We start from the raw sequence: 26,816 nt of genomic DNA on the forward strand, positions 1-26,816 counted from the left end.
TGATGTGGAGTGGTGGTATTTATTGAAAGCCTATTTTGCTAACCTTTGTCATCAAATGTTATTTATCTTCCTCTAACCCCAGGAATTAGAAGATGTGAACAAATGGGGTCTTCATGTTTTCAAAATAGCAGAATTTTCTGGGAATCGACCTCTGACAGTTATTATGCACACCATTTTTCAGGTATGTTGCTAGAGGACTAAAACAGCTTTCCACTAGCTCAGTTTTTAAATTGTGCATCCTCTATTTTCCACTGGGGAAGGTGACATTTATTCACTTGCTATCCTCCCCTGTGAAGGGAAATATATTAAAGGAATAATGTTTAACAAAACCCCCATTAGCCAATTCTATCCTCTTCATAAAATATTGGGTATGAAAAGATTGAAACTTGCTAAAAATTAGGTTTTTAGATAATTCCTAAATAGGATATTGAATTAAAAATCAAACAAGTTCCACAGAACTGCACTGGATCACTCCAAAGTTTACCTCGATCCTTTCCCTTGATTGCCTGTTACCTTTTTCCTAGTCTAGCTTTAAATTTTTAATTATTAATAGGGAGTCATAGCAAAGATATTATAGGGCTGGGGTGGCCAGCTATATACTCACAAGGAATCTATAAGAAGCCAGAAAAAATGACCTCGTGGCCAAAGAAATGGGTATGATCTCTTACCATTAAAGTGAAATAGTGATACTTTTGGAATCTAGAGTTGATTCCCAGAGACCAAATAGCTTTGACCAAGACCCATGTGGCCTCCGAAAAGGATGACTCAATTATGATTTGGTCTTAGTGTGTCCAGTGCTCTGTCAGTTTCTTCCTATATTCCACTCTCCTGACCAAGCATTGGTTCTGGTCTCCTTAACATAGAGTCACAGAACCTGAGTTTGAATCTTAGCTCTACCACTTCCTTCCTCTGAGACCTCTGGCAAATCCTTTTTTCTTTAACCCCTTACCTTCCATCTTTGAATAAATACTGTGTATTGATTCCAAAGCTGAAGAGTGGCAAGGGCTACGCCATGTTGGTCAAGTCATTTGGCTAGGGTCACAAAGTTAGAAAGAAGTCAAATTTGCACTTGGGACCTCCAGTCTCTTAACATGGAGCTTTCTAGCTGACCCCCTGTCAAATCATTTATACCCACTAAGCTTCATAATTAATAAAAAATTTTAACAACAAAATGAAAGTATTTCCCCCCTCTTTCCAGGAACGGGATTTGTTAAAGACATTTAAAATTCCAGTAGACACTTTAATTACCTACCTGATGACTCTAGAAGACCATTACCATGCTGACGTGGCATATCACAACAACATACATGCTGCAGATGTAGTTCAGTCTACTCATGTGCTGCTATCAACACCTGCTTTGGAGGTAAAAATTCCCTTTTCTACAGTTTCAAGTTTAATAGTATTCTAGATTTCTAGGTCCTTCGTTTGTTAATGTCTTTGTGGGGTTTTTCTGAACATCGTAATTATTTTCTTGCATTTGTTTCCATCATTCTCATAATTCTCCCATACAACAAAGAAAAATAGTCAGAAAAAACCCAACATTTTTACCAAATGCTTTGTCTAAATCTGTCACATTTGGTGTCTCTTGTCATCTGACCTATGGATTCAGGGTTGGTTTCAGCCTTTTTTCTGAGTTATTGTCTTTACTTATTTAATTTTTAGATTTTTTTCAGTCATTGTATATATTGCCACTCTGGCTCTGCTTACTTCTGTAGCACGCATTTCATGCATGTCTTTAATTGGACTTTCTAGAAATGCCTGGTAGAACCAAAGTCAACATTTTGTTGATAATTCTATGAAGGTTTATATGTGTTCTTTGTATCAGTTCATATAGATCTTCCTAGGGTTTTTTAAAACCATTTTGCTCATCATTTTTATAACACAATATTGTATTCTCTCACAATCATATTCCCTAATTTGTTTAGCCATTTCCCATTTGATGGATATCCTCTCAATTTCTAATTCTTTGCCCCTGTAAAAAAGCTATTATAAATTTAAATATATATATGAATGTGTCCTTTTCCCCTTTCTTTGATCTCTTTGGGATATGAACCTAGAGTTGATATTTCTTGAGATAGGTCTTTTGGGCATATTTTAAAATGATTCTCCAGAATAGTTGAGATAGTTTATAACTCTACCAACAATGGAATTTATGTAATTTTGTACATCCCCTTCAGCATTTGTCATTTTCCTTTTGTTTCATGTTCGCCAAATGTTCTAAGATATGAGGTGGTACTCCAAATTGTTTTAATTTCCATTTTTCTAAAAAATAGTGCATTTTTTCATATGACTATTGATGGCTAGGATTCTTCTGCTGAAAATTGCCTTCTCATATTTTTGACCACTTGCCACTTGGGAATGACTTGTATTTTTTATGAACTTGACTCAGTTCCCTGTATATTTGAGAAAAGAGGCTTGTATCAGAGAGCAATTAATCATTATAATATATAGGATGAACATTTTATGGATTGTGAATAAGTAATGCATGACATTCACTCGTTTCATACAATGCATTGGTAAAGTAACTGATTTTTTTGTTATTCTAAGTATTTCTTTAAAATGATCAAATCAAGGTAATGGGGATTTTTAAGCCCATCTACATTCCAAACATAGTACTAAGCTCTGGAGATACAAAGAAGGACAGAAACAATCCCTGCTCTCAAAAAGCTTACATGTTAATGGGGGAGAGAAATATGTAAATAATGAGGTACCTACAAGATAGATATTGAATAGATCAAAGGAGAAGTCACAAACAGCTGGCAGGACAAGGAAAGAAGATGGAATTCAGTCTATAATGAAGACAGGGAATCTAAGAGGTGGAAGTGAAGACATAGAACATTCAATGCAAAGTGGGATGTTATGTGTGAGTAGGTGGAGGGTAGTAAAATGTAAAAAGCTTAGGAATTTTAAAAATTAATTTCAGAAAGTGAATTAATAGTAAAAGACTTTGCTTTTCCAAATGGTTTTTAAGAGGGGGAAACCATTTCTAATTCTTGCTCATTTTATTTTTAAAGTTACGTCTTTTGCTCCATTTCTATAGTGTTCTTGTTAAAGTCCTATCACTGTCACAACTGAAAAAAAAATACGGTATTTTCTTTATGGATTTTGCTTATATCTAGGAGCATTATATGAAGCATCTTTACAAATTCACCTGTTGGGGGCAGCTGGGTAGCTCAGTGGATTAAGAGTCAGCCCTAGAGACGGGAGGTCCTAGGTTCAAATCTGGCCTCAGCCACTTCCTAGCTGTGTGACCCTGGGCAAGTCACTTGACCCCCATTGCCTAGCCCTTACCACTCTTCTGCCTTGGAGCCAATATACAGTATTGACTCCAAGACTGAAGGTAAGGGTTTAAATAAAAAAAAAAACAAAAACAAATTCACCTGTTTTTTTGTGAAAGCTCCTTTTTGGGGAGTGTTTTATTTATTTTATCATTGGAAAATAATGAAAATCTTAGAGCTAGATCAAGGAAGTAATTTTTTCCCCCTATGACTGGAGCTAAAGATCATCGCCACTTAGATTTACCCAAAACTTCCTTTATAGCAATACTGTTAATGAGGCAGGGCAAGCACAGTATTATTGACATTTCACAGATGACCATAGACCAGAGAGGACTTTACTACCTGCTACATCATGATGTTGAAACATCTGAAGTTTTTTCTTCCTTGGGAAACTCAATTTTCAATCCACTAACTGTTGTCAGTCTTATGGCTTAAGTCATTGATCTTATCTATGCTTGGCTTTCCAGGCAGTGTTCACAGATTTGGAGATTCTTGCAGCAATTTTTGCCAGTGCAATACATGACGTGGATCACCCTGGAGTCTCAAACCAGTTCCTGATTAATACCAGTATGTATGGTCGATTTGGGTTCTTTTCTCTAGAGGATGTAAGGGAAATGGTATAGTAGAAATAGGAGATAAGAGGACTTTGTTGCTAAAAGGTATTTTAGAATAATTCTGTGGAAAATGAGAAAATCAAATGTTTTCTGCACCCCACATATGGTCATGCTTTTTTGAGTTGTGTGAATAATGGCATTTAATCATTTTTCTTTTTCCTGTAATTTAATTATGTAAATTACCTTCATGCTGTACTAGACACATGATAAAGTTGGAGTTAGCAAGAGTTGAGTCCTAGCACTCCTCTCTAAAAAGCTATTTCCTTGTACTTATTCACAGGTGGAAAGCCCAGGGATAGACATGGACATAGGTAGCTGGTGCAGAGACGTGTACAGATTTGGAAATTTGGCCCAAATGGAAAATGAAATTAGAGAGGAAATTCATGTTCATCTTGCCCTTTATTTCTCTCCAGCGTTTTAACTCTTCCCAGTATTTATTCTTCCAATTTGCTATTTTTCTCCTGGTGAGGCAGAGGCTTCTCTTTTTTTTTCATATGCTGTTTATTATTGACAAAAATTTTCTTTACCTAGAGACAATCTGTAATGAGTGGCTCATTACCAGTCTCAGAAGTCTAGCCTTTGTAAGGGACCTGAAAGATCATAGGATGACTAGTTTAGGACTGTAAAGAATGTGAAAAATCATTGAACTCACCCCTTTCACTATGAGGAATGACATGAGAAAACTTTAGCCCAGACTTGTCTTGCCCCAAGGTCACACAAATCTGAAATGACAAAACCGAGATTTAATCCTGAGTCTTCTGACTCCACATCCATTTTTCTTTCCATGGTGCCAGGCAGGATGCCTATCCCCAGGGGATTTCCCCTTCATGGTATGCAGAAATACCCTTTAGAGGGGAAGTTCAAATGACAGGCTTGTGAAAAGATGTTTAGTCTTGGAAGAAGTCATATTTCTGTGGTGCTTCAAATTGGCAAAAAGGAAATCATGGGTTAATGAATCCTTCAGGTCTTCTCCTTAGTCCTATTAATCCCACTGAAACAAAGGAATCCCAAATGTAAAACAAGTTTAAATGATCTGGTTCATATCAATGAAATGAAGGGACCTAGATGAGCTCTCAGTATTCCCCCACTTTCATTTCTCTGATTAATTTGTGGATTATAGCCTTCTTCTGGCCCATATGCACAGATTTACATTTTGAGTGCCTTAGTAGGAATTCACCCTTCTTACCAGCCAGTGCAGCCAAATTAAAAGAGAGTTCCAGCCTTCTGCCTGCTCTGGGAGGGATTAACACACACCCTTAGGATTATTTGGATCTATTTTTATATCATTTAATAGCTTCAGGGCTCCCCTATAGCAGAATACAATTTAGTGACTCACAAAAAGGAGGATTGGGAACGTCACCAAATTTTTGAGATGTGGTGATAGCAGCAAGTGCATTTCATCATCCTGGCAGAAGAACAGACTGGGGCGACTGGAGCACAGAAGACCATTTACTAGTCAAACTGTTTAGAAATGGCAGATGTGAATAATCCTTTTCCTGAGAACTCATAAATAACAATATATTACTATTGGATATTACCCCAAACTATCACAAAAAATACATTTATTTATAAAATATTTTATGGGTCTTTTACTGCTTTATTTCATTTTTTCATCTGTTCGGTTTTTTTCTTTCTGAGAATTCAGAATAATTATGAAATGCTACTTATATTTAAATATAGACCAAATAAAGGACCACAACCATTTGACCAGACTTGAGCAACTGTCACCTCTGTGAAATGAGTTTTGATCCTTTTATTTTTTTAAATGAAATGCCAGCTGACAATAGGATCATAAATCTAGAGCTGGACAGAACCCAGAGGCTATCTAATCCAACCTCATCATTTTTAAGATGATCACAAAGGGTAATAAGTGGAAGAGGTGTTTTGAATCCAGGTCCTCTGACTGTTCTTTACATTTTTTCACATTTTATATTCAACTTTGTCATTTAAGAAGAATAATGGTGGCTCAGTGGATAGAATGCCAGGATTAGAGTCAGGAGAATCTGGGTTCAAAACTGGACTCAGATACTTCTTAGCTTTATAATCCTGGCCAAGTCACTTAATTCTATTTGCCTACCCCTTGCCCTTCTGTTAACTAAGAGAGGAAGTATGGATTAAAAAAAAAGAAGAAGAAGAGTAACATTTTAAAGATAGCAATGCATAATTCCATCCTAGTATGTTTGGAATCATTTGTTTATACTTAAGTCAAATAACTTGAATAAGAAGTAATCTATAAGAGGACGAGAAAAAGTCATAAATAATGATATGCTTGAGTGGTCTGCAAATACTGCTTCCTTAGCGTCTTCTTTTTCCCTTGTTTTTGACTTCTGACAAAAATTGCATTTTTTAAAATGAATCACCAAGAGATAAAAGGGCACGCCATGTTGGGTAACAAAGGGGGCCCTTTTGGGTTAGTTGTAATTCATGATGTCATAGTCTAAATATCAGAATTATGTGGTTGACTTAAATTCAGAGTAAACCCTCTTTGTTCAAAGGTTTCACTTACTCATAAAATTATAGTTTCAATGATGATAGAAAGTAGAGGAGGCACAAGGTGACAGTGAAAAGAACACTAGACCAAGAGTGAGGAGTCTTGGGTTCCTAGTATAATTCTGACATTAATTAGCTAAGTCACTTACAACCTCTCTGATTAAATCTCCTTGTCTAATAGAATGCAGTTTCCTTGAAGGCAGGGACTGTTTCTTAACTTTGACTTTGAATCTTCAGCACACAGTCAGAGCTACTTTATAAAGACTTGTGGATCATTTCAACAAGTTTTCTTTACTGCTGTACTTGCTATATAGTGACTTTAGGAATATCAGGAAATCCTTTTTTTTATTGTTCGTTTTAACCCTTATCTTCTGTCTTGGAAATTATACTAATTATTGGTTCCAAAGCAGAAGAGCAGTAACAGCTAGGTAGCTGGAGTTAAATGACTTGCTCAGGGTCATACAATTATTAAGTATCTGAGGCCAGATTTGAACCTAGGACCTCCTCTCTCTGAACCTGGCTCTCTGACCACTGAGCCACCTAGCTGCCACTCAATACTCTTTCTATACACACTTCACCTTCTGCCCCAACTAGGCTACTTTGCAGTCCCCTGAATTCAGTATTCTCTCCATCTCTCACTTCTTTTTTCCAATTCCAGTTGCCTCAGAGCTATTAGCTTACTTCCAAACTTCGCTGAAGTGCCCTATTTTCTATAAGAAACCATTCTTGATCACTCTACTCGTTAATGCCATAATACTTCTCAAACTACCTTATAATTACTTATCTGTTTAAATATTGTATCCCTCAGAAGAAAGGGCTGGGACTCTTTTTGCCTTTGGAATCCTTTCATATATGCACCTATGAATCTATGACTAAGTGCTGAAGGATTTCAAAGGCAAGGGGGAAATCAAAGACTTCTTTCTTTGACCCAACATAATTTAATGGGCAGCTAGAGCAGTAGATAGAACACAGTGCCTAGAGCCAGGAAGACTCATCTCTTCCTAAGTTCAAATTTGGTCTAAGTCACTTCCTAACTGTGCAACGCTAGGCAGGTCACTTAACCCCATTTGCCCCAGTTTCCTTATTTGACAAATGAGCTGGAGAAGGAAATGGCAAACCGCTTCAGTATGTTTGCAGGGAAACCCCAAACGGGGTGACGAATCTGAAACAACTGAACAATAAAAATTTACTTGATCATCAGGATCATCCATATTAACAATCGATTTCCCTTTCAACTGTGAGATTCCGTCCAGCCCATATCTCTTTTCCTCCCAACCAAAGGCCCTCTTACAATATACCTAAAGCATGGTCATCCAATTTTTCTTGGGGAATTCCATTTCACAAATGGAGTCAGATCAAATGAGAGAATATTTATGAAACACTTAGCATGGTGCCTGGCACATAGTAGGTGCTGTATAAATATTCATTTCTACTTTTTTGGAGCTCTAATTACTACATACATTTTCCTTAACTCACCCTCCCTTCCCCAATGTGCTTCTTTGAACTTCTGCACCTTTTCTTAATTCTGTCCTTGGTAATTCAGGAGTATCTTTCATGAAGGTAATCAATCCTTTAATAGAGATGTCACATCCCCTAGGGGATTCTCCTCTACAGTTCCATACCACCACCCATTTCTCCTAAAGCATGATTTTGAGGTCTTTTAAACCATCCTGGTTGTCATCCTCTAGACACCCTCCTACGATTATACATTTTTTCTCCTTATGTAAAGACTTGATCTTCATGCTTTCAGTTTGTTAGTCATGTCCCCCAGTGTATTTTGGAAACCTTTGGCCTCTAGACCTTGCAGAAGTCATTCAGTAGCTAATCCTTGTCTTTCTTAAAATGTGGTGCCTAGAACTGAAGAAAACTTTAGATTAGATGAGAGTAGGACGGTGCTGGCCACCCTAGTCCAGGCTGTCTCCTGGATCCTTATATCACAATATGTACATTTTTATTAAGTTTCAAGTCCACATTGAGATATGCTTTCAGCTGTCAGATGAGCATTTACCTAGTTACATCTTCCTTGACTTATATGATTTAATGGGAGAATGAAGTTTAAAATGTTTAGTAGGCACTTACTATTTGCCTCATACTTGCTTTATTGTACTTAGGAAGTTGATTAAAAAAAACAAAACTTAAGCAAAAGGCTTTATATTTATTCTTAACTAAATTTTATTTTATTAGATTTTGTTGCATTTTCTAGTCTCTTTTTTTTTCTTTCTTTGTTTTTTGTAACTAGACTCTTTTCTTACTATCTATTCTTCCTATCTATGGCTTCTAAGTTTACATTCAAGCATTAATGACTACTTTTTCCAAACTAGCCATCCAGTTCTAAATTTATCTAATTACTCTGTCTCTTGAGTAGCAAGAATGATTTTGTCTAATGCTTTGTTAAAACAAGGTAAATTATATTTAACATCATTCTTGTGACCTGACCATTATAGTAACCCTTTCAACTGACAACTTCATCTTATTTTATTTTATTTTTTTAAACCCATATCTCCCATCTTAGATTTAATATTGTAGATTGGTTCTAAGGCAGAAGAACAGTAAGAGTTAGGCAATGGGAATTAAGTGATTTGCCCAGGGTCACACAGTTAGGAAGTATCTGAGGTCAAATTTGAACCCAGGACCTTCCCGCTCTCTATCCACTGAACCACCTCACTGTCCCTGATATAACCTATTCTTGATGGAGCCATTTTGATTCTTTGTGAACACTACTTGTTTTTTCTAAATGTACATTAACAATCCTTTTAATAATGTGTTCTCGGATTTTTCCCAGATTCAGAGTCAAACTTATAGGGTGTGCAGTCCATTTGCTTACTCTTTTTGAAATTCAGGCTACCGTTGGTCTTTGGCTGAAGCATTTGGCATTGATAGGATCTTAGCAACCACATCAAGTCTTGGTGACTTGACTTCATAAAGAGCAGCGAAGTTTTTATTCTACTCTCTCTGTACATATCTTGAGTTTCAACTTTCCTATAAGCCTTTTTTGTTCGGTCTTTTCCAATTCAAAATTTGTTCTCTTTAAATAAACTCATTCAAATGGGAAAATAAAAATTAAAAAAAATTGTAAAAATTGTACAAAAATTTAAAAAAATTGTTCTCTTTGACAAAGAAGATAGATGCAAAATAAGTGTTCAGCAGCTTGACCTTTTGTCATCTGTTCTTGTCATCCTCTCAACTCTGAGCAGCAGCATTATCCTTTTTTTTTTTTTGATCTTTATCTTTTCCTCATCCTGGCTTTAAAAATACCAATAATTTTTCATAGCCCTTAGAGTTCCTCGTAGCCTCCACTCACCACGAGGAAGCTGCACTGCCCCAGAAACGCTTCTCAGAAAACTGTGTCATGAATACCGTGGAGATAATGAAGCAGTGATCACAGAGTCCCTTCAGGTGTTCCATTGTTCGACAGCTCTAATGATTATTTATACTAAACTGAAATCTACGTTCTCTCATGTCCATCCCTGACCCCATTTCTCCTCCTTGGAACCATATGATGGAAAAGTATTCGCCTCTATACAAATAGTCCCAGACTGCCTGTTCTTCTTCCTCTCAATGCCCCCACTATGTAGACAGAACATACCTGAATTAAATCTATATTCTTGGCCAAGGAGCTTAGAGTCTAGGAGACAAAATAAAACCATGTGCAAAGAATGAAACCGTCCAGCAGGCATGCTAATACTTCTCTTAGCACCTGTTTTGTAGCTAAGAGGAAGGAGAGAGAACTTTAACTAGAGGAACTAGGGAAGACTTCTGTTAGGAGGTAGCATCTGATCTTGGTTTTGAAGAATGTGCAGGATTTCCTCAGCCAGAGATTGCAGCTAGATAAGTAAGAAAACATGTAATAAAAAATAAGTAAGAAAAGCATGGAGGGGGCAAGATGACAGGCATGTTATGGAGATACTGAGTAGGTCCAGGGCCTTTTGCAGTGTGAGATATATGAAAGGGAATACTGTAAGGAGAAAAATGGATGTGGTCCACACTGCTTCAAGGATCAAATATTTGTTAAGTACCATAAGAGTGAAACAATTTCCCTTCACAAGGAGGCTTTATGTGTCCTCACATCACCTCTAAGGTGTTGGATGGCAAGCTAAAGAGTGATGGGCTCAGCGCTATATGTTAGGGTATTGAGTGGATTGGAAGACCTATTGAGAAACTGTCTGAGTTGTATATGTGAGAGGAAACTAGGTCCTGAATGATGGCGATGGCACTGAAAACTAAGACCTGTCCAAGGGTGCTGGTCGCTTCCTTACACCATTTCCCCCCCTCCATTCCGATGTAAGAGATTAGCATAGCCTAGACGCCCGATGAGTGGCTCTGAAGGTATTGTGCTTTTATGACATGCATGCCTGAATGTGATATGCTTTTAAATTCTGTAAATAATCCCGAGAACAATGTAAGTGAGATTTCCCTTGTGGTACTGATTTATAATTCAGGTTTTCCTGGGGAGTGTTATTTTATCTTTGAACAACCCGTAGTAATAATATTTTAAATGAATACTTAATTTCTAATAGTATGCTTATTTCTGTTGATTTTCCATGGTTCCTAACTTAACCAAGTGTGTGTAGAGTTAGATGAATGGAGTAATCCAAAGCAGTGGGGATGATTGTGAGGCAGCCCAGTAGAAGAGAAAAGAGTTCTGGGTTTAGAGGCGTGGGACCTGGGTTCTAGTCCCAGTCTTCTCAAGTATTGCCTCTGTGACCTCAGGAAAAACTTTTAACCTTTCTGGACCTTAATTCTTTTCATCTGTAAAAACAGGAGTATTGGACTGGGTGTTCCAAGTTGCTTTTCAGTTCATTTTATAAGAAAATAATTATAATAAGAGCTAACATTTATACAGTGCTAGCACAGTGGATGGAGTTCTGATCCTGGAGTCAGGAAGACTCCTTTTCCCAAGTTCAAATCTTTCCTCAAACATGTACTAACTGCATGTGGGCAAGTCATTGAACTCTGTTGACCTCAGTTTCCTTATCTGTAAAATGAACTGGAGAAGGAAATGGCAAACCATTCTAGTATCTTTGCCAAGAAAAGCCCAAATGAGGTCACATGGAGTTGGACACAACAGAAATGATTCAACAAGAAGTCTAGCGAGAAAGTCGTTTTCCAGCTCACTTGGGAAAAGAATTTAATGGCAAGGCATGAGCACCATAGCAGGGTGAATAGGGGAGACCTGGCACGAGAGTCAGGAGGACCTTGATTCATGTCTCAGTGAGGACAAATTCCCATAGAACCCTGGGCAAGTTACTGAATCTCTAGCTTCACCAGGAATCTCCCTAGGATTGTAAATTGCAGAGTAGGTGCAAATATGGATTGTTAAAGGAATTTTTTCAACACAAATATCACAGGTCTAAAGAGAAAAGAATGTTGTATTCACTGTTAGTTTTCTTGTTTGCTTTAAAATGCCCTGACTATATTCCAATTGTCTTAGCTCTGGGCTTCAGTAGCTATAGAAAAGGGTTTATTTATGCAGGATTTCTTCATGCAGAATATTCACGTGTCCAGGAGAGTGATTGCAGTAGAAGGAATAATGAGGTCATAGAAAGGAAGCCAAACACTAGAGTCCCTTTGGGATGCCCACTGGGGGAAATAGGGAAGAGTGGTGTTTTACCATCCCTGTCAAAATCCTTGTAAGAACAAGTACAAGCAGTAATTGAAGCTCACACTTTGAAAAGTGTAGAAGAAAGACAAATCATAAAATCAATGTTAACTTTTAAACATCCAAAATAGCCATTTGAATTCCTTAATTAAGAGGAGTACAAATTCTGACATTCTTCCATTATACATAAACTTTTAAAGGTTCTTTCCTCAGTGACCACGCACAAAACAACTCATTTTCTGACATCTTGCAAAAATCAAAAATAATAACATCATGCCTTATCACATAGGGTTTATGCTACCAAAGGGATTTTTTTTTAAATATATTTTATTTGATCATTTCCAAGCATTATTCGTTAAAGACATAGATCATTTTCTTTTCCTCCCCCCCACCCCCCATAGCCGACGCGTAAGTCCACTGGGCATTAGATGTTTTCTTGATTTGAACCCATTGCTTTGTTGATAGTATTTGCATTAGAGTGTTCATTTAAAGTCTGTCCTCTGTCATGTCCCCTCAACCTCTGTATTCAGGCAGTTGCTTTTTCTCGGTGTTTCCACTCCCATAGTTTATCCTTTGCTTATGAATGGTGTTTTTTTTCTCCTGGATCCCTGAAAGTTGTTCAGGGACATTACACCGCCCCTAATGGAGAAGTCCATTACGTTCGATTATACCACAGTGTATTAGTCTCTGTGTACAATGTTCTCCTGGTTCTGCTCCTCTCGCTCTGCATCACTTCCTGGAGGTTGTTCCAGCCTCCATGGAACTTCTCCACTTTATTATTCCTTTGAGCACAATAGTATTCCATCACCAACATATACCACAGTTTGTTCAGCCATTCCCCAATTGATGGGCATCCCCTCGTTTTCCAGTTTTGGGCCACCACAAAGAGCGCAGCTATGAATATTTTTGTACAAGTCTTTGTGTCCATTATCTCTTTGGGGTACAGATCCAGCAGTGCTATGGCTGGGTCAAAGGGTAGATATTCTTTTGTCGCCCTTTGGGCATAGTTCCAAATTGCCCTCCAGAATGGTTGGATCAGTTCACAACTCCACCAGCAATGAATTAATGTCCCTACTTTGCCACATCCCCTCCAGCATTCATTACTTTCCTTTGCTGTTATGTTAGCCAATCTGCTAGGTGTGAGGTGATACCTCAGAGTTGTTTTGATTTGCATCTCTCTGATTATAAGAGATGTAGAACACTTCTTCATGTGCTTGTTAATAGTTTTGATTTCTTTATCTGAGAACTGCCTATCCATTTCCCTTGCCCATTTATCAATTGGAGAATGGCTTGATTTTTTGTACAATTGATTTAGTTCTTTATAAATATGAGTAATTAAACCTTTGTCAGAGGTTTCTATGAAGATTTTTTCCCAATTTGTTGTTTCCCTTCTGGTTTTAGTTATATTGGTTTTGTTTGTACAAAAGCTTTTTAGTTTGATGTAGTCAAAATTATTTATTTTACATTTTGTGATTCTTTCTATATCTTGCTTGGTTTTAAAGCCTTTCCCCTCCCAAAGGTCTGACATGTATACTATTCTGTGTTTACCCAATTTACTTATGGTTTCCTTCTTTATGTTTAAGTCACTCACCCATTTTGAATTTATCTTGGTGTAGGGTGTGAGGTGTTGATCTATTCCTAGTCTCTCCCACACTGTCTTCCAATTTTCCCAGCAGTTTTTATCGAATAGTGGATTTTTGTCCCAAAAGCTGGGATCTTTGGGTTTATCGTATACTGTCTTGCTGAGGTCATTTCCCCCCAGTCTATTCCACTGATCTTCCTTTCTGTTTCTTAGCCAGTACCAAATTGTTTTGATGACTGCTGCTTTGTAATATAGCTTGAGGTCTGGGACTGCAAGGCCCCAAAGGGATTTTTTTAAGAACTGAAAAGAGTACTATAGAGACGATCTAGTCCACTCTCCTTTTTCTAGACAGGAAACCAAAACTCAGGAGAAGTTAATTGGCTTGCCCAGGGCCACAGAGCTAGTCATCAACAGAGACAGATCTAACAACCAGGCACCCTGACTCACAACCCAGGATTCCTTCAATTACTTTATAGTCTTTCCTCCATTCTTCCATTTCAGTGATTTGTCAGGCAAGTAACTTGATTTTCAGTCTGAGACGCTAAGGAGAAGGACAGGCAGATCAGCATCTGAAAAAATCTAAAAAATAATTATACTGGAGATAAACTACATTTATATTTTTTGCTTTGTTTTTTTTTTTTCCCCCAGATTCTGAACTTGCCTTGATGTACAATGATTCATCAGTCTTGGAGAACCATCATTTAGCTGTGGGCTTCAAATTGCTGCAGGAGGAAAATTGTGACATTTTCCAGAATTTGACCAAAAAGCAAAGACAATCATTAAGGAAGATGGTCATTGACATTGTAAGTAATGCTTCCATCTCCCTCCAGATAGGCAGAAACAGAAGGAAAGATTCTGCCAGTTTCTAAGGTCAAACCATTAACCATTAGGTGGCAATGAGTTCAGGAAATGCTGAGGAGTACTTTTTTCCAAACCTGTGGTTGCCCTTCCTTTCCATCAGAGGAGGCTGCCTGCCAGTGCCAGTGCCAGACACTCACTTCTTCCTTGTGATGAGTTTTCCACTGTCAGCAGAGCTGCCATTGTTTCGAACAAGAATGGCCTACAATTCATCATTCAGATTGTCTTCCGCAAGGACATGCCAAGGAAGCCCAGGGAGTAGTTTTTGACAACATCCTTTTTCTACCATCAGACTAAAATCATTTGGAAGTATTTATGGGCCTTTCATTCTGCTAAATTATTATTATTAGGTTCCTGAAACTGGGGAGGACCTTATGGGCCATCTCTGGTCCAACCTCCCACCCAAAGCCAAAGTGCTATGTACAACCTTCCTGACAGATGGCTCTTGGCCATCTTTATGAATCCTTTGAGCTAACAGGAACTTAGTGCTTTTATAAGGGTAGCCTGTTCCATTGTTGGACAACTCTGGTTATCATTTATACCAAGCAGAAATCTGCTTTCTCTAAAGTTCATCCATTGACCCCCATGTCTTCTCTCTAGAGCTATACAGAACAAGTCTAATTCTTCTTGCACATGACGTTCTTTCTGTCAGATATTTGAAGACTGTTAGCATTTCACCATGAAGTTTCTTCTACAGATTAATCACACCAGGTTCCTTCAGATTTTTTTTTCCCTTTACGCTGTGGTTTCCAGAGCTCCCACCCAGAAGGAAGTCCAGAGTATGTCAGTGCCTTCCTTTTTCAAAAAGGGTACCCTATCTAAAAATCTGCCCTGTTTGGGCTTCCATCTATCAATTAGTATAGGCCAACTCAGACTGGCACCTTTTCTTGACACACACTTTTGACTCATGAGGGTGTTGAAGTCTGCCACAACTTCCTGCACGACCCAGGTCTTTTTTCACAAACTGCTGCTAAACTGATCCTGTCTATTTTGTGATTTTGCAGTTCACCTTTTGTTTGAGTCAGTGCCAAGAGATTTGAAATGCATAATGTCACCTTAGTTTTATTCCAGGCTGTCAGTAATTCTTTGATCAAATGAGATTAGAAACATTTATATATGCAGCTATGATATAGATGAAGCGTTTTGCACTTCAAAGTGCTAAATAAATGCTAGCTATCATTATTTCATTTCCAAGTTTGTTACAAAAATCTCTCAGCAACTCACATTTATCTTTCTCTGCCTTTGTTTCGTATGGTAAGTCCTCACTTCCCTGGGCAGATGCAGATGCACGAGAACCTCCACTTAGCTAAATTCTGATATGAGAGAGGGGCAGATGCCAGGAAAAGCCAGTGTCAGAGCCTTCAAGTGGGCTTGTGCTTTCAGCATATAGTCAGCTGAAGTTGCCAAGCACAGCATATCCATGGTACTGTATGGTGAAAATTAATTTAATTGTCTCATTGTAATTTTGAACTTTGCATTAAACAGAGGAAAAGAAAAAGAAAAATTTCCTTCAAAAGAGCACAATGAAATTTTTTTGTACACTATTCTATTCAATGAAGTATTTTCTTCTCTGTTAAGGTACTTGCAACAGACATGTCTAAACATATGAATCTACTGGCTGATTTGAAAACTATGGTTGAAACCAAGAAAGTGACCAGCTCTGGGGTTCTTCTTCTTGATAATTATTCCGATAGGATACAGGTAAGATTGTATATTAGTTCTCTCTGACTTTGGGCTCAAAACAAGGTCTGTCTCCAGGTTCTTATATCTGAGAATTAAAGTTAAATCTGACATAGCTCTTAGATTGGGGAGGACAAGGATAGAGGTGGAAAGAGGGTTGTGGCCTGAAATCAGACAGGCTCATCTTCCTGATTTCAAATCTGGCCCCCGACACTTACTATCTGTGTGGCCCTGGGCAAGTCACATAACCACCTTTGCCTCAGTTTTTTCGTTTATAAAATGAGCTGGAAAAGAAAATGGCGAATACTCTTCCAGTATCTTTGCTAAGGAAATCCCAAATAGGATCACGAAAAGTTGATCATTGCTTAAAAACAACATCTCTTAAATTTACTGCATTTTCTTTTCTGAACCATTTAAGCATCTCTGGTCCTAATCCTGCCTGTCAACAATTTCCCCCGCAGCATTAACTAGGTGCAGCAGAAGTGGGATAACTTGTGTCTATTAATGCAAGTGTGAACACCACACAGACACATCATGGTTCTATTATTCATAAGAAATCTTACACTACATGTATTTTGAAGTTTCACAGTCATTGAATGTGCCAGTGGAGAAAAAGAAAACTTGATTTCCCAGTGTAATCAGGTAGCAGCCGGTGCTGAGCAGAATGTGTTTATCTATTTTAGGTCCTACAGAACATGGTGCACTGTGCAGACCTAAGCAATCCAACAAAGCCTCTTCAGCTGTACCGCCAGTGGACAGACAGGATAATGGAGGAGTTCTTCCGCCAGGGAGACAGGGAACGGGAACGGGGAATGGAAATAAGCCCCATGTGTGACAAGCACAATGCCTCTGTGGAAAAGTCACAGGTAATCAGCCATTTGAAGCATATCATCGGAGTCCACAAAGTTGAATTTATTTATTTTTATTTTTTATTTATTGTTAGTCAAGACAAGTTTATGATTGGGAGATCCTTTACCTCCTCTGACTCATAAAGCAAAGAAAAAAGCATTAATCCTGAGGACCCTACTACTACATTAGCCTTCTGATAGAGGTCCCTGTCCCAAGAGTCTCTAATCCACCACAGCGATATCTAAGGCTGACCATTTTACTACACTATATCCAAGGAATTTCAATGGCTCCCCTATCACCTCTGGGAACAAACATTGATGCCTCTATGGCCCCAAATGACCATTTTAGCCTTATTGTACAGTACTTGCTTTCACATACTCTATGATTCAACATAACTGGTCTTTTTACTGTTCCCCAAACATTGCACTCTTTTCTCTATCCATAGGGCTGTCCCCCATGCCTCAAGTGAACTTCCCCCCTTACTTCTGCCTCTTAAAATATACACTATTCATCAAGAAATCTTACCATCCAGCAAGACTCTGCTCAAGGACCTCTTTCTCCATCAAGCCTATCTCCTCCTCCTCTCTTCTCCCATGCATACGTTACCTTATATATTTGGTGTACGTTTGTTTCTCCCAGTAGACTATCAGGTCCTTGAGGACAAGAACCATTTATTTCATTTGTATTCTCTGTGTCTGGCACACCATAGGCTCTAAATAAATAATGCTTGATGCTGTACTAATGGCAGAATAGTTATCGATGCTCCCTGAAACAAAGGGGCAGTGGGTGCTGATTGTGGGGTAAAATATTTGGCGACATCCATCCTTTGTGGAGCAGAGAGGGCTGTTGTGGTATAGATTGGAGAGATTTGTGCAAGCCTGTGGCAATCTTAAATATTTATAAGAACACCTGACCTGATGATTTGGATTATGTTTTTTATGCACTAGTCTTTAGCAGCTTAACACAAAGTAGATGCTTAATAAATATTTATTGATGAATTGATTGATTCAGCAAGTGGCATTAGTACCTCCATTTTCTCCGTTGTGAAGAACTCAAGTTGTGTTCCTTGAACTGGGCTACATACATTTGTTGTATTTAGCTTATGAAGAATGAGCTTAGAAGCCATAATCCATAGGAGATATGCATTGGGGGGGGGGGTCTCTCTCCTCTTGACTGATTTCTGCATCACATTTTTTGAAACAGGTGGGATTCATAGACTACATTGTTCATCCTCTTTGGGAAACGTGGGCAGATCTCGTCCATCCTGACGCCCAGGACATCTTGGATACGTTGGAGGACAATCGTGAATGGTACCAGAGCACAATTCCTCAGAGCCCCTCTCCTGCCCCTGATGACCAGGAGGAAGGCAGGCAGGGGCAGACTGAGAAATTTCAGTTTGAGCTGACTTTGGAGGAAGATGGTGAATCAGATACAGAAAAGGACAGTGGCAGTCCAGTGGAGGAAGACACCAGCTGCAGTGACTCCAAGACTCTTTGTACTCAAGACTCAGAGTCCACTGAAATCCCCCTCGATGAGCAGGTTGAGGAGGAAGCAGTGGGGGAAGAAGAGGAGGAGGAGGACCCAGCGGAACCTTGTGCAATAGAAAATGAGCATTCCCCTGACACGTAACAAACAGTGTGAAGACTTTCACTTTCTCCTTTTTTTTTGAGGAAAAAAAAAGTAGAAAATGGTTTCCAAAGTGCATGTCACATGCCACAACCATGGTCACACCTCACTGTCATCTGCCAGGACACGTTTGTCGAACAAAACTGAACCTGATTACTCAGTTTGGCACTCAGGAATATTGTAACCAGGATTTTCACCTCCATGGCATCAGAACAAGGGGGACGTATTCATGAAAAAGCATTTTAATGAGATCTCAGCTTGGTAGAGCTGATTCAGCAGCTAGTCTACTCCAACATGTTTCCATGGGAGTATACAGCTTGTCAGCCAGAGGCTGACATGGTTTGGGGTTCGTTTTGTTTTTATTTTGTTTTGTTTTAAATTTTTTTGGAAATAAGATGGTATTACATGACATGAAATTTTGTGAAGTTTTTAGAATACAACCAGAGCGAACTGAGGTTCTAATGGAGGAAACAAGGTGTGATGAGACACAGCATGAGTCTGTTACCAGGAGGAAGATGAGCCGCAGAAATTGCAAAATTTTCTAATTTCAAGTCTTCCTGTTATATATGACTGAACAGTGTGGCTCAAAGGGCTACACTGACCTCTACATTTTGTATGATATGTAAAACAAGATCTTTTGTAGAGCTTACTTTTATTATTATTAAATGTATTGAGGTATCACCTATTTAAAAATAATATGTTTGGAACTTCATCTGCCACTGGTTATTTTCCCCCCCCTAAGGAGTAACTTGCAAGTTTTCAGTACAGATCTGTGCTACACTGGATAATTCTAATTTAATATTTTTTTGCACCTTAGAGTTAATAGCAATGAACTGATCTGTAGCAATTCATTGTTTTATATACCAATGACTTCCATTAAAAAAAGAAATCTGAGTGGTAGTAGAACCCTCCCTTTTAATAGGATCCATTTTGCTTTGGGTTTCCTTTAATTTTTCCCAAATGAGCAGAATTGTATCTCCCCTGAACACTTTCCTTCATCACATAGAGTGAGCAAACCTTGGTTCTGCAGCCCTTTAGAGGGTTTTCTAATTTTTCTGAAAGCAGACCTCACAGAAACATTGGTTGGTTGATTGTGGAGTGAAGCTGGAGATATGCCTTCTCAGCTAGGTGTTAAACGAGAGTAGGGTCTTTCCTAAAATGCACATGAACCATGCTTGAGAAGGGATGATACTACATGCTTATATTCTGTTACAGCCAACTACCTGGAAGGTTCCACACACCTTGGAACCTTTGTTCAAGGCAATTAGGAAAGATCTGTCCCATCAGGACATTAGAATCATTATGCATTAGAAATAAGTTGGTTATCATCGTATACATCCCTACTGCTCATTTGTGTATATTGATTGGAATTCAAAGGAAAGTTGTCAGGTTTTTAGAGAAAGAGGATGACTACTTGGTTGACTAAGAGAATGAACCAGTTATTAGGAATTTAAAAAGTATACATTGGCAGGCCTAACCAAACCAATAAATAGGGTTTGCTTTCTATAACTTTTACTGAAAGATTTAAAATCACATCAGTTTAAATTGATGGCTAAGAAGAAATTTGTAAAAGAGATTTGCTACCCATAAGATTTCCTAAGTGTAGGAAGAGGCTTCTATCAGTCAGCAAATGCTAGGGCAGAAGAAATCTTAGATACACTCCCTGAGGGAAGAGAGTTGGTGATGCCACTGGTTAGGGTTGGAGGTGGAATATTTGTCAGCAGAAGGCTCAGACCTTAAGGTCCTACCATATAAAATTAGAAAATGAAAGTTATCTCTGCCTAGTGCCTCCTTGAATCAGCCCTTAGAAATTCCATTGAGATTGAAGAGGTAGATATTTACTGGGTCGCCATAGTCCCAACAAATATTTGATTAAAAAAAAAAAAAAACTATGAGCTTCCCATCAAGTTGTTTTTAAAGAGGATCTGTAAAAAGATACCCATGAAAGGAGAGAACAAAGGAGCCTAGTTATGGGAAAAAAAATATAATTTTAAAAACCCAACAGAATGAGGACCACTATGAGAAGTAAATCACTGGCTTGGAGAATAATTCTAACAATTTTCTGTGCTAGCTGGGGGCTGTGGCAGTCTCTCTGGCCCCACTCCAGATAGCCATCCTGATGTTTACATAGAACTTTCTGGTAGAAAGAATTCCTTGAAGTTGCTCTAATAGTAAGTGATTATATCAACCCCATTCCTGCACATCCCTCACACCCACAGCAACAAAGAGAACAAAGATGAACCCCTTTGATCAGTGATTCCACCTGAATTATTTTGTTGTCGCTTTCTGTTTGGGCTTCAGAGGTTGAAAAAGATCTTTCCTGCTTACTAAAGGAAAGATGGGCAGAGCTTCCTCATTATCCTGTCTGTGGTTTCTTCTCTTTCCAGCATGTCCCTTTCATCCCCATGATCCATAGGGCTTTTTCCCCACAGAGTGCCTGTAATTTTAAAGAAGCAATATAAGTACCTAACCAAGTACAGACCTGAAACAATTATATAGCTGCACTAAAGGAAAAAAAAAAAGTACTTTTCAACTGCCCCCATGTTGTGAGAGATAACCACAGATGGACAATCATACCTTTGGAAAGAGCTAGGGATATAATGCATCGTACAATCCTCTTTACATACCCCCTTCTTGCCAAAGTGTGCTCCCACATCACCTGGCTACTTTAGGAGGAAAAAATCCTTCTGTGGGTGGCTTTTAAAAAAAATGCATGAGAAAGTGGAACATTTGGGTACTGTACGGGGAAGAAAAGAATCCCAGTTTGCCTAAAACCAGTATACTTTAGCTTGCAAGTTACTTAACACAGTAATGCTGTTTTTATTTTCATTGTTTTCCTGGTGGTGTTAAAAATTCATGATGAGAGATAGTAGAGTTAGAACAAATGGTAAAGAGAAAAAAAAACTTGAATGAAATGGATTTTACAGAAAGCTTTATGGTAATTTTTGAATGCATTATTTATTTTTTTGTGCCATACATTTTTTTCTCACCAAATGACCTTACCTGTAATACAGTCTTGTTTGTCTGTTTACAACCATGTATTTATTGTAATGTACATACTGTAATGTTAATTGTAAATTATCAGTTCTTATTAAAACATCCCCCATGACTGGGTGGTGTTGGTATATTTGGAAACTCTTGGTGAGAGAACGAATGGTGTGTATACATACTCCTTATACATGTTTTTTCCTCTTGTAACATAGTCTGTGTCACCTTAGAGCTTGTTTATGGAAGATTCAAGGAAAACTATAAAATACATAAAAGATATATAAATAATAATAATTAACAAAAAAAAAAGCTGCAGGTCTTTGGTCCCAGGGCTGTGCCTTAACTTTAAACAATATTATCTTCTGTTTTGCTGCATTTGAAAGTAAGGTAACAGTGGGGCTAGGGCTGGGCATTCCAACCAGGTTACTTTGAACTGATTGGATTATGAGCAATAGCTGGTTTTTACAAAACCACAACCAACCTTGGAAAGTTTAATCCCCCCTTTGAAATATTAGCTCCTATTTGCAATGGGGCAGCACTGTGGACACAATTCTTCCACTATTGACCAGGAACAGCTTCAGGCAATCCCTTTCAACCATTTCCTCATTTTAAAACACTACAAGATGAACACACTAGATAGGCAACGGGGACTTCAAGAGCACTTAGGAAAATGGCGTGAAATGAGAATCACAAATCATATCTACATATAGCTATTTTTTTTCATCTTGCAAGAGCTGTTACTCTCTCATCACCTCTCATCCGGTAACGATTATTTTTTAGCCCAGAAATTTCCTCTAGTAAATAGCAGCGAAACCTGTCCTTTTCTGCATATGAATCTCTCTGCACAGAGGTTACATAGAATAGAAGTGCACAGAGCAAAAAGGACTCCTCTTTAAGACATATTCACTATAGCTGGTATTTGGAACTTTGGGAATTTCACCATTTCTGGTGGTCACCTCCCGAGTGCTGCATGAATTTCCTAGTGTAAGATGTGGGTAGCTCTTCTTCACACTGCTGATGCCCAGCCCTTGAAATATGTGACTGTTCAGTGAAAGGAGAGATTCTTTTTCAAGGAAAAACAGAGCCTCCTTTTTTTGACACAAACTGTAGATTTTAGCAGCCCTGGCCCAAAGGAATTTGATTACTTTTGTTTTAAATAGTATAAAAGGGACATTATAACTACAAACAAAAAAGAAAATCCTGGACAGTTGTCATTGTTTTTAATTTGGTTTTTCCTTTGGGTATGTCTTCAGAGTGGCAACTTGTGTGTGAGTATTACAAATGATTCTCCCGTTTCTTAGCCTCTCTTACAGCCCATGGGATAGTACTGTACATCAAATACCTTCATATGAAATTTTTATATGCAATGAAAATAAAAGCATGGGTTGATTCTGCCTAGCTATTTATGACTCTGTCTTTTGCAATAAAAGATGATTCTGTTTACAGCCATTCTATGAATGTTTTAGGGATTTGGGGAACATAGTAATATTTGTATAGCGCTTTAATGTTTGCAAACCATTTTTAAAATTTAACTTCAGAATAACCCAGGAAGGTTGGTGCTGGCGTCATTTTTACAGATGAGGAAACTAAGGGCAATGTTAAGTAACTTGCCTGCTGCCTAAGGCTAGATTTGAACTCAGGGCAGCTAGGTAATACAGTGATTAAATAGAGTGCAAGGCCTGATGTCAGGAAGACCTGAGTTCAACAGTGGCCTTTGACATTTAGTAGCTGTGTGACCCTGAGCAAGTCATTTAACACTGTTTGCCTCATCTGTAAAATGACCTGGAGAAGGAAATGGCAAACCACTCCATTTTCTGCCAAGAAAGTCCTAAAAGGCATCATTGGACAGGTTTGAAAATGAATAACAGGAATTTCCAAATACAAGCTCAGCATTCCTCCACATGTATATAATATAGGTTGCCCTAGCCCAGTTGCATCAAAATCAAAGAGTATTGACCATTTGTCCTATTTTTAAAAATCTTCCAATGAATTTAATTTCATGACAGTGTATGGTAAAAGTCTTTGTTCAGATTATCCTTGTTGATCAAACGTTCAGGTTAACTGAGAACTGCCACATATCATGGCCAATTTCCAAAGGATTACAACTGCAGGAGCACACACTTTGTTAGCAATCTGATGATGGAGGGGCATTTCAGGTACTTTTGTAGACCTAGGATCCTGGGCAAGACTTGCATGCTACACTTCCTCATCCATCGAAAGCTTTGAGCTCTTTCACTATAGCATGCAAAACTGGGCTAATTACTGGATGACCATGTAGAGCTGCTATGGAGAAGATTCCTATTTAAGTGCAGGTTGTATACATTTGATTCCGAGGTCTCTTACAGCAGTAATTCTTTGGGAGGACTTGATCCCAGACTCTGGGGCCACTTGGAACATAGTTTACCCAAACTGTCAATAAGTATCTTTTAAGTGCCTGTAATGAAATAATACTTGTCAAACCCTCAGTACAGTGCCTGGCACCCAGTAGCTACATAATAGATACTTCTTTCCCTTCCTGTTTTATCCCCAGAAATTTGCTAGATGCTGGGAACACAAAGATAAAAGAGAAACAATCTCTGCCCTCAAGGAAATGACATACTTTTCCAAGGGACTTATTTGGATTAAGCAATACGAGGGTCCAAAGTAATGTGAGCTTGTCATTATCCTCAGAAAGTTTCCTTCTTTGTGGTTCTAACATTCCATGGTTTCAGATTTCAGAAATTCCATGTTTTCATGACGGTGGATACCCCCTTCTCTGATCCATGCTGATGGTAATCCCTGCATCCCTTAGGAGATGATTTCATGAGTTGTTATGGGGGGAAACACCAGCACCTGAACAGAAGCCTTCTAGTGCTAAGTCTTAGGACTTATCTAAACTAGTTGGTATTCAGACAGCAAATCACATAGAGTGCATCTCTGGGTCCACATTAGAAAGCCTTTTTAGTGTGGCAGGATTTGGTGGGGCTCACTCTGCTTTAGTCATATATAATATCTGAGGGTTACCCTTGATGTCATAGCAGAGTACTCAGTTTAATTTGACACCAGACTTGAAATTACCACCAGATCAATACTTATATGGCTCAGAGAGAATTTTATGGCATTAGATTGATTTATTAAAAGGAATATGAAAATGTGTTTTTTTATGCTCTTTTTCATTTGTTGTGCTCAGTGTGGCTGTTTACCTTGCCTACCTGTAGTTCCAGGTCTTCAGGGTCCCCATTTACATGAATTATAATAATAATAATAATATTAACAATTATTATTACACTGTCCTGGGAAGAGAAACATTCTGCTTATTAGCAGAATATAATATATTTAAATATCTAATATATATTATACCTATACATTTAATGCTAAGCAAGTATGTTAATGCTTACAACTATCGCTTTTGCCAAATGCTCATCATTCTCTTTCCAGTTTCTATCTGACTGCCACAAGTAGCAAAAGTGGTTTGGGATAACGCTGGTTAGAGAATGTCTTAATGCCTTGCAGTCTGGCACCATGATTTATTTTGTATGGGGACTTCTTCCAGCGATGCAGGTTGCAATTCTTGAAGCTTCAGTAAATAAATGGTCTTCGGGATTTACTGGATCAGAAAAGTTTGCCAACCACAGCCAATGAATCTAGCTAGGAGGACAGGCATAGCCCATCACAAGCCCTTTGCAGTTTGCTCTCGTACCTATCGTGCTTTTATTCAGACGGCCTTGAGGACTCGGATGCCTTCCATTCTGCAAGGAGCCATCAGTTTGGGACTTTAGAGGAGGGAAGGCAAAAATAAAGAAAAGCCACATATAATCTCTAAACCAACCCATTTTCAGAGCCGCTATGAGTAGGCAAGAGTCCACATGAACCTCTAAGTCTTTTCATCACAGGGATACTTTGGACCTACATACACAATATCAGCATCCCAATAACATGGTCTTTTCTCCAGACCCTCAGCCCTTCCTTACCTATCCCTTTGTTTCTGAGACTGGCATCTTTTCACTCATAATTGACTCCTGTGACTCAAGATAGCCCTACTGCACACAATGTTCTTGTTCTTAAAATTAAACACACTTCATACACAACGGCACATATTCTGAGCAATTTGATCGAAGGATAGGAACCGGCTTCTGCCTTCATCGATGTGAGGACCTCCCCAGTGAGGGAATGCTTCCACTAAAGTAGTCCAGTGCTCTTCACAACTTCAAAACTTGTCCTGATGTATAGTCAGGTGTAAGAGGGCGAACTTTAATCCAGCTAGCTTTCTACTTATAGCAAACAAAGAAGCAGCTAAAATATTTCATTCCCACCTCTGTGTGTGTGTGTGTATACACACAGATGAATGTAGATATTTATTGTTGTTGTTTAGTCATTCCGTTCACTTTACATGACCCCATGTCCATGGAGTTTTCTTAGCAAAGATACAGGAGTGATTTGCCATTTCCTTTTCCAGAGTGTCCCCATTTTACAGATGAGGAACTGAGACAAATAGAGATTAGGTGTCTTGCCTAGGGTCATATAGTTAGTGTCTGAAGCTGGATTTGAACTCAGATTTTCCTGACTAACTTCTGGTGCTCTACTGACTGCACTAACTAGCTGCCATCCATGTACATATATGTATGTACATAAATGTAACATATTTGCATGTATTTATAATATGTATGTGTATCTATATCTCTCTATCTAGGCAGTACTTTCAACTTGAAAGCAAAATGATTTTGATTTGATACTTTGATACTACTGGTAGGGTTTATTTTGATATCTACTTTATAGCTGGAAAAATGAAACCCCGAAGGGTTACGATTTGCCTGAGATTTCAAAGTGTATCAATGGAAACTCCGTCCATACTTTGTTTTATCATCAGTGATGATGGGGGCTTTTTGTCATCTTGTGTCTGGGTCTGCATTAAAAAGTGTTTGGATACCAGTCAGGAAGTGCGTCTCTTATCCTCTCAGTCTCAGGATGTGATCCCAATACCTAGCCAACAAGCATTTACTAAGTTCTTTCTGGGCCAGGCCCACTTTATTTTGTGCTCATTCGTGCTCTTTTATTTGCCTTACCAGTGACACCTACTTATTTCTGCCATATACATTTCTATTACCCTTTGAATCATCTAAAGTTTTGATTCTATTGAGCAGGCAATATTCCCTAATGCATTGATATTAAAAGTTGAGTTTTTGTGGCAGAGAATTTCTGGAGATTATTCAAAAATACTAAACTCAAGTGTAGTCCAATCTAGGCTCCTTCTCCTACTCAATTCTGGATCCAAT

General features: G+C 38.4%; 1 protein-coding gene across 5 annotated transcripts in view; it reads left to right on the forward strand.

Moving 5' to 3' along the window:
* LOC100032166 (cAMP-specific 3',5'-cyclic phosphodiesterase 4D) overlaps positions 1-23,009 on the forward strand; it is a 1,134,105-nt gene extending 1,111,096 nt beyond the window's left edge. For 4 of the 5 annotated variants that reach the window (XM_007486363.3, XM_007486361.3, XM_007486362.3 and 1 more), the window contains 7 exons: positions 83-181; positions 1,199-1,363; positions 3,746-3,845; positions 14,212-14,366; positions 16,000-16,122; positions 16,785-16,967; positions 18,154-22,958. In XM_007486363.3, coding sequence (XP_007486425.1) covers positions 83-181; positions 1,199-1,363; positions 3,746-3,845; positions 14,212-14,366; positions 16,000-16,122; positions 16,785-16,967; positions 18,154-18,579 — 1,251 coding nt within the window. In that variant the 3' untranslated portion in view covers positions 18,580-22,958. Of the gene's footprint in view, positions 1-82; positions 182-1,198; positions 1,364-3,745; positions 3,846-14,211; positions 14,367-15,999; positions 16,123-16,784; positions 16,968-18,153 lie in introns of all 5 variants that reach the window. The other variant, XM_003340569.4, reaches the window with a different exon arrangement.
* The last annotated feature ends 3,807 nt before the right edge of the window (positions 23,010-26,816 follow it).

The sequence above is a fragment of the Monodelphis domestica genome, chromosome 3 (assembly GCF_027887165.1).
Source record: "Monodelphis domestica isolate mMonDom1 chromosome 3, mMonDom1.pri, whole genome shotgun sequence".
NCBI lineage: Eukaryota > Metazoa > Chordata > Mammalia > Didelphimorphia > Didelphidae > Monodelphis > Monodelphis domestica.